This window comes from Pteropus vampyrus, unplaced genomic scaffold (genome assembly GCF_000151845.1).
Source record: "Pteropus vampyrus isolate Shadow unplaced genomic scaffold, Pvam_2.0 Scaffold41, whole genome shotgun sequence".
Taxonomy (NCBI): Eukaryota; Metazoa; Chordata; class Mammalia; order Chiroptera; family Pteropodidae; genus Pteropus; species Pteropus vampyrus.
In genome coordinates, this window is record NW_011888822.1 from 4,001,712 (window position 1) to 4,010,879 (window position 9,168).

At 37.2% G+C, this 9,168-nt stretch overlaps 1 protein-coding gene across 2 annotated transcripts in view; it reads left to right on the forward strand.

The window, feature by feature from the left end:
- Nucleotides 1–9,168, forward strand: part of SYNPR (synaptoporin) — a 292,410-nt gene that overhangs the window by 241,798 nt on the left and 41,444 nt on the right. For both annotated transcript variants that reach the window (XM_011358447.1, XM_011358448.1), the window contains one exon: nt 2,710–2,908. In XM_011358447.1, coding sequence (XP_011356749.1) covers nt 2,710–2,908 — 199 coding nt within the window. The remainder of the gene's footprint in view (nt 1–2,709; nt 2,909–9,168) is intronic.

Genomic DNA, 9,168 nt, shown 5'->3' on the forward strand with positions numbered 1-9,168 from the left:
TGCTTCTATTTTCCTGAATTTTACTGAAGCTATACACTTTTCTGGTTGATATGAAACAGGAAAAGACTCAGTAACAAGTTAAATCAAGTGGACCGTGTAAACAGTTCTCTCTTAAGTCAAGCAGTAAATAAGAAAGAATAGGTTTCTGAGAAGTAAGGAATTCAAGGGAACTCAGACTTGCCTGCATTGGTTGTCAACTAGAGATTTCAATTCAGTAGGTCTGGGACAAGGCCCTAGAATATATATTTTTAACAAGGCCCCTAATGATTCTGATGCTAGTGGTCCATGGGCTCCAGTTTGAAAAGACATTCATCCTAGTTAATATTCTCATTATTTAATAGAAATGGGTTAATGCAGGTGGTGGCTCCATAGTGTAGTGGTTAGCACGTCTGCTTTACACACAGAAGGTCCTGAGTTTGTGCCCCAAGTGGAGCCATGAACTAGGCCCCAACTGCACCAGGCCCTGGGTGCCCAGTGTGAGTGCATGGGAGGAGATGCCCTGCCTTCAGAGATTCAGTTCTTAAGGGGAAACGGCAACATCCATAGGTCAGGGGTGTAAGTGGCAGTGGAGGATTAAAGAGGGAGGGAAAAAAAAAAGAAATGGGTTAATGCAGAAGTTAAAAAAATCAAGATCTGGAGTCAGACGCAAATTTAAATCCATGGCCCAATTTACTAGCCATGTGGCTTAGGACAAATTACTTAATTTTTCTAAGCCTGTTTTTTCATCTGTGAAAGGGGAAGAGGCAATAAAGTGCCTTCTTTATACAGTTGCCATGGACATTAAATTAAATCATGCATACAAAACACAATATCTGGCACACATGAAATGCTCTGATATGTTATTTGCTATTATTATTATTTTATCATTATATTATTCTAAATTGTAAGAGAATGTACACAACAAATCTGTTATAAAGGGGTTGAGTTTGGCTTAGTAAGAAAAATACTTTCTAAGCATAAGTTGGAAATTTATTATGGTCATCAATGGCTTTATCATCGTTGTTACTTTTGTAGATAATTTTCCAAGTGGTTCTATCTCCAAGTGTTAGGTAGTTAGACATGAGCGACAGGAGCGAAGGCCCAGCTCTGTAACTATGAAAACCTCCCTTGAAGACCTTTAAGGACCTCCCAGAAACACCATCCTCTTTGGGGTTATAAATTAACCCAAATCCTAGGGCACGAAGGCCATTAAAACTGCTGGCTTAACCAGCCACAGAATCTTGCGCAGAAGGTACTACCTTAACTTGCCCATAACCTCAGCCTTATTATACTATCTTTATAATACCATGTCTATGCCTGGAAGTTCATGAATCTCATTATAACAGACTGAATTCTGGGTAAGCACATGTGCAGTAGGCAAAGTGTTATACAGCAGCCAACTGTCAGTCAAGGTGACCTCACATACGGATAATCTAGGACCTCCCATCATGGCCCAAATATAAACAGACCTTTTCACTTCTGCGTTGTTATAGCCCTTGTTGCTGAAAATCCACTCTTCCCTTGGCGCATACTCTGTATTTTATCTTTTACCTCCTCACCTCCCATATTCCCCAGGCCTGAAGGCTTCCTTAGTGTGGCCCGTCTCCTTCTAAAATGCACTTTCAATAAATCTTACTCCTTCTAAATCTTGTTGACCTGTAATTCTGTACTGCGTTGGCGGGAAAGAACTGCGGACCTCCACCATGCCCCTGGAGCAACGCCAGATTTCATATCACACCAACAGTAACACGAATGCCTCCCTAAAACTCAAAGAATAATTTAGTCATTTCTGAAGTTGCAGTTCACCACCTAGTTCACACATGAGCCACTCTGATAGCTATAATCCGTTTTCTTTTGTCATGTTCTGAGCAGAAAGTATTGCCCCCCACTAAAATCTTATTTTCTTCTATTAATATATTGAGCCTGAATGCTGTCTTGATAGAATCTACTGTCTAAAATAGAAGCTCTAAAAGTTCAATCAAATTAGGATCTATCCATCATCTTACAGAATTAGTAAGCCCAAAAAGTGTCTGGACTTTGGGATACACACAGAAGAAAATTAAGATCCCCACAATTATGGAGGGGGCTGTGGAGGCAAAAAAAAAAAAAAAAAGCAAGTAATTAAATACATTATCATGACAGTGTGGCTGGCGATGAGTGCTGTGAATGACATTAAACAGGGTGATGTGATAGAAATGTCTAAGGGAAAAGAGCTGTTTTAGATTAATGGACAGAAAAGACTATCCAAGGACATGACATGCGAGCTTACACCTGAGTGCCAAGAATGAGCCAGCCATGGGAAATATCAGGGCATAAGGAACAGTCAATGAAAAAACCCTAAACCAGGATTACGAAGACCTGGGGGAGGGCGCGGGGGTCACATTTAGAAGTTAGGTTTTGAGTCCAAGTTAAGATGAGAAAGCACTGCAGAATTAAAGCAGGAGGATGTCATAGTCTAATTTTTCATCATTTCGGGTGCCCCTTCCTTTACCTCCTCCCCCCTCTCTCCAGTGACAGCTATTGTGGAACCCAATGGAGTGATGTTTAACTGCAGCATTTACTTCTGTGTTTCCAATTATAATCTCTAATTTTGTTAATAAACTTGTCGCATAGGCATGCCATGAAACTCCCAAATCACTTCTCCTTTTCCTATAGAACACGTAGGCATATGGCCTCTAGTTTTCTCTCCATAGCATTTTAAAGAGCATCTCCTTAAATCTGGCACTTTAGGTTGCACCAGGTGACATTTGAGGTGCCTACCTGCGAAGGAAAGGAGCGGGAGAAGCTGGCGCTGATTGGCGACTCCTCATCTTCAGCAGAGTTCTTCGTCACTGTTGCTGTCTTTGCCTTCCTCTACTCCTTGGCGGCCACAGTCGTTTACATTTTCTTCCAGAACAAATATCGGGAAAACAACAGGGGTCCACTCATTGTAAGTGCTTTGCTTTTTGAAATAACCTTTTTCTTTACCCTCTAATTTTTTTTTTCCAATGCTTGAAGGGCCTTGGAGTTACCCAAGCCCTCAGGATAGGTATTTTAAGGGAAATCACATTGTTTTTCATTTAAATATCTTGTATCTAAAACACAAACATGATGTCTGTCATTCTTTTGTGACCCTGTATTGGAAAAGTATTGCCAGACTTTTTAAAAACTCCCCTGAGATAAACTGTTGGAAATCTCTTGAGATCAAGGAAAAAAGAGGGAGGCTTGCTGCAGATTTATTTATAATTCCAGCATTATGGAGTTAGTCAACAATTTTCCTCACTGTCTATTCTCTCTCTCTCTCTCTCTCTCTCTCTCTCTCTGTCTCTGTGTCTCTCTCTCTGTCTCTCTGTCTCTCTGTCTCTGTCTCTCTCTCTCTCTCTCTCTCTCCCCCTCCCTACCTCCTTCCCACCCCCAACCACTACCAACTCTGCACTGTTTGCTTTTTCCTTATACACTGGTTCAAGAACTCTTGTGGGTAAAACCGAGGTAGTTCAGCCTATATAAACAGGGACACAAACACACTTAGAAGGATACAACGACTCTCAGAGGGGTATATGGTCTTAGATAATTTTAAGAAAATGAAATTTAAATTTCTCAACCTTCACATGTATATTGGCCTGAACTTTATCTTACTGAGAATGCCCTGCATTGGAAAATATCTTGCTATTTTCTTTCTTAATTACCTGCTCCCATTATATAAAAGAAAAACATCCTTCTTTTTTATCTCAAATGTAACTGTATAGTACATTGTTGGAATGCAAAACCCCTGAAGCACTAAAGAAAGGATTATTTAAAATGCTGGCGTTGTTTGGCAATGCCTTTGTAATGTACCCTTTTGCATATAAGGAGGTTTCCAATTATTTTTCTTTCAAAAAAAAGTGAAAGTCCTAATGTACTCATTACCTGACAGATCATTAAAAAATAATTTTTAACGACAGGTCACTAGGTGATTTGAGGGCACATAACTCAAGTGGAATTCAAATAAATTAATGACATTGCTATAACAAAATTCCATTCATTCTCATCTACTCAATTATGTGAGCAAGCGTTCTCAACACATTTTATAAAATAGAAGAGCGTATGCTGAATTATGTCCCATTCTAGTCATAAATAATATTTGTCTCCCTGAAATATAAACTAATTGAAGTAAAAACAGCGCCATACACTTCTAACAAAAATGTAACTATTTAAATTTAAAATTATTTATTAAAATTTATAATACACTGGACAACAGTGCATTCATAATATTTGTTATGATCACCCAATCCAAAAGAATATTTTCGTACTTAAAGCATTAGGATTGCTGGTAAATAAAAAGTAATGTAAATTATATGCATATTTTTGTTACAAAGAAATATAATAGGGTGATTGATAAAATGTCTTCCCGTATATTATAAATAATATTATATTTTATTTATAGCATGATATTATTTCTATTAAACTATTTTAGTTGCATAATAGAAATACAACTTCAAAGAGAACAAAAGGAACATGTAAAATTTCCAACTGTTAAAGAGGAACTTGTTCATTAATCTTTTAATAGATAATAGAAAATATCAAATAACTGTTCTATTATAATCATCTTTAAATGGCTACACGGGTATATTTTCAAATATCAATACTTGTAATATGCCAAAATATTTCTTGCAACTCTTTAGACTTATAATAAAAACAAAATTAGATGTCAACTTTATACAAGTAGAAACACAGTTTTTCAAATTTCTTTTATGGAATACCTGAGTAAAAAAATTTACAGATCTCTAATTTAATCTATTTATTATTGAGACCTAAACTTTAAAATAAACTTTTTAAAGGGTAACTGGGAGAAACACCTGTTTGTAGAACTTGGTGATCAGTTTTGAAATGACCAGGAAAAAAATCCGATTTGTAACACTTTAATACGTTATCCCGGAAAAAGGAGAAGAATGCAGCAGAATTAAACCTTTGGACAGGTGTCTTTTTTTATTTTTCCTCTCAATTGAAATTAATAAATAGTCTAAATGGTTTTAAAATATCTTTAACAAAGTCACCTATCTTGGGCTCATCCCTCTCTTGTGCAGAGAGGCACACAAAGGACTTTGTTATGTGTATACAAACACCGTAAAATCAACATGCATTCTCCATTCCTGGACACTTGTAGATTCTCTCACAGAATTCTAAAGGCTGAGGAAATATCCTGATTTCTAGAGAGAAGTTGGCTCAGCTAGTTTGCCCATATAAAGTGGGGAAAAGATCTATTTGTTATGTAAAACTACATTCTACTCATATGAGATAATTTTATGAAGGCATGCTATTTCATCTCTGTATAAATAGTCTTCTCCATCAAGTAGGATATAATAAAATCCTGGGTTGTGTACTACTCTGGGTAGGTTTTGTTTTATTACATTGTGCAAGAAAGGGAGGGTTGGGGGAGATAATTCTAATAATAAAAAAGGAAAGCTCCTAGATGAGACTTCTGTGATATTAAAAAACTGATGTGCTCATTACTTAGCAGATAAAAGTTAATTTAAAAATCAACCTGAGTCCTAAGAGTTGCAGAGGCAGAATGAATGTAGAGTATCAGCATGATGCCATTGCAGCTGCAAGTGGCAAACTTTATCAATTCTAATCCCACTACGACAAGGCTGGGACTAGGGGAGAAAGGGTGGGCTATTATACCCACCTTTAATTATGAGTTAGCAGGTTAAAGCAAATCTACAGTGTGAACAAGATTCCAAAAAGGTGGTTCATACCTAAGAAAACTTTAAAAACTAGAAAAATATTTGTTCATACGTTAACAATAATTATACTTGTTTTAAACCAATTCTATTTATTTAGAAAGATGGTCACTGATCAATACTTAGGCCTCTCTGTTCTTGTTATCATCTATTCTTTTTGTTGTTGTTGTTGTTGCTTTAAAAAAAAACAAAACACCTATTTTTTTCTTCATTCTGTAATTCAGAACTCTCCAAGTCAAATAAACTTAGTCTGAAGCAAAAAAAGTGACGATATTATGACATGAACTAATTCAATCAGTTCAAAGAAGTCAGGTATCCTTCTAAGCTAGTTCCCATCTAAAATTATTTTCTCATCTCACTCTGTAATCCTCTAGGACATGACATCACACATCATATGTAAATAAGATCAATGTGTAGGAAAGCGACAAGGATGATAATGGTGTTGATATAACAACAATAATATCAACTGGTATTGACTGAGTTTCTATTATGTGTCAAGCTGACTTAATCGGCATAACAACCCTAGCTTATATTATTATTCACATTTACGGTTGAGGAAAAGGAGGCTCAGAGAGGTCACCCAAACTCTCACGGATCACATCACTAATAGAAGGTAAAGAGTTTGAACCCATGTCTCTCCAAATCCAAGGCCCAAATTCATAATCACCATTCAGGAGGATCCAAAATCCTGATAGGCAACGTACTGCAAAGTTAGAAGGGTGGAGGTGGGTAAGACTAATTGGTCTATATACCTGGACAGCTCCTATACTGTCTAACTCTGGATATAGAGAAACCAAGCCCTTTAACCCCTAGACTTTCTTCCCCATTTGACAGTTATAGAAGCTTCAAAATCCATTTGGAGTTATGGATGATGCTAGAATCTATGATGTTAAAATAACTGGAAGTTTCTGCTTGTGTTGTCATTTACCTTTATTGCACAAAAAAGATGTCAATGATCGAAAACGAGCTTTTAAAATGCCCAGGATCAATATGTATTATAAATCAAAAATTACAAAGACTGATTTCTACACATTTGTAACCAGTTGTGAGCAATTTCAGACAGACTGAGGCCGAGTTTATCAACAGCTATTTTTTAAAGTACCTTTTTCTACTAAATATGCTTGGCAAGACTGCATACCTTTAAGTAAAAATGAGAATCTGAATGTCTTTAGAAGTAACACAATGTTAATGATGCTGAATGACACAGTAGGGAGAAAATCAGGCTAAATGAATCAGCTAGCTACTTCACATCACTATGGTAAGTGCCTTCTTGTACAGATGAATAGATATCAGTTCTCAGAAAGTAAAAGGCCACCTGAATGATGTATGATTGTGGAATTGAAATGTCACATCTGGTTATATCACTTTGTCACATTCCTTAGAGTACACTTTTAAAGCCAATCTCCTGCCTAGATTTCTGTGAAAGGATGTTCTGAGCCGTTTTCAGATCTCATGTCAAATAGTGATACTATGAGGCTTTATTTTTTATCATATTAATGTAAAGTAGATTTAAAAAATATCTTACAGAGCTGACAGAATGCTCTAAGAATGAGTATATAATAAACACCATCCCACATTTTGGTGAATTCTTGTCGTGACAGCTTTGGTTTAAAGTAACTACTCTAACAGTTAAGGAGATCAATATCTGCCTTAAGATTTTGTGGAAAAGGAAGGCGCTATATTATTCAAACTCTGCTTTTCCCATAAAGGAGACCAGGTTGACTGACAACAGGCGTTTTTTGGGACAAGAAATTTTTACCCATTGCAGGCACGCAGCGGTTCACATTTGTTTCATGTCAGTGCATTCCAAATCTTTTCATGTTTCCCATCAGCCTCAAAACAACCCTGAGAGAGAAAGAGAGCCATTAGAATCAGCCCCATTCTACAGATTCCATTTAACTCCTCTTTACTGAGCACCAGGTGTTGGAAAATGAGGCCTTGGGAGATTAGAAATCTTGCTCGTGGTCCGAGAAGTGAATGGCAAAACAAGGATTCAACCTCTTAGACTAATGATTTTAAGAGTAGTGGCTAAGCTCTGGAGTCCTGGATTTTAATCCCCCTGTATGACTTATTATTTACATTTGGAAGCCTGTTACTTCATCTGTAGGATGAAGCTAGCTAATAATGATATACATTTCACAGGGCTGCTGAAAGGAAAGTAAGAGTGTGAAGCATTTCACACAGGGAAAGGCACCCAATAAGTGATAAATTAATGTAATTTAATTGTAATACAATTATTGTCATTAATTTTAATTATTCTCCTGCCCATTACTGGGTAGTACCTTAGCTCCATACAGGGAAATTGCAAGCACCTTCCTTTAATTGACTGCAGCCCTTACAATTCTACTTTCTTCCAGACCCTCCATCCCAGGCACCTTCTTCTCCAGTTCCCCCAAGGTCTTACTTAGAACTACTTCTAAGATCACAGTTAGGTTGAACATTCAATTTACCTTTCTGTTCCTGGAACCCCACTTCATTAGATGACTGGAAGGTGGATTTTTAACATTCCAAAATAAAATACGGCTCCTCATTATCCAGGCTAGGCTAAGACCATCACTAAGAGAGGAAAACAGGAGGCAGGCACAGAGACAGATGGTCGAAGAATCAAATGCTAGTTCCTAACTATCGACTCCATCTTTACTTGACTATAATCAAAAGTGGAGATCAGATTTTGCAGTCTCTGAACTATTTGTAAATTGTTGAAAAATCTCTCTCCTCTCTCCTTCCCTCTCCTTCTTTTCCCCTCTTTTCCTCTTCTCTCCTCCCCTTTCTCTTCTATCTCTTCTTACCCTCATCATGTCAGTTTTACTTCATATCTAAGTGTTAATAGGTAATAAGTATTTTCCACAAACCAAGCAACATGTAGATATGAGTGAATTAAAAGCACCCAGTCTGGTGAGGAAAATCATTTAATAATTATGACTCTCCTACAAATGACCTGCTATAAGTTTGTAGATGGGCTCTGGTAACCTAGAGGCAGAAGCATACCCTATCTAGAATCCAAAGCACTTCCTCCCCAGGTTCCAGTGAGTATACTAATACTAAAGACAACTCCAGAGCATCTGATGGTTGGCGAGAGGATGAGTAGAGGAGATTGTGTTTGAAGTTCTGCCCCAGGTACACTGCATCTGATGCTAAAAATAATAACATCAGTTGAAGACCCCCAAAGTATGTATCTTGTTAGTCATGGGCATGCCTGTCAAAATCTGACACTCTGGTTTGTGATGTGATGTGATGTGATGTGATGTGATGTGATGTGATGTGATGTGATGTGATGTGATGTGATGTGATGTGATGTGATGTGATGTGTGTGTTTCCACTTCCTCACTCTTTGAAACAAGAAGTGTTGACTTTTAAAAAGGGTACGGACCTAACCTTAAATGAACGCTTAATCTAAACTACTATACATTTTTGCATCAAAAAATACATTTTTCCAGAATTGGCACCACAGAAGAAGGCAAATAAATTAATCCAGTTAAAGTGTTCTCAG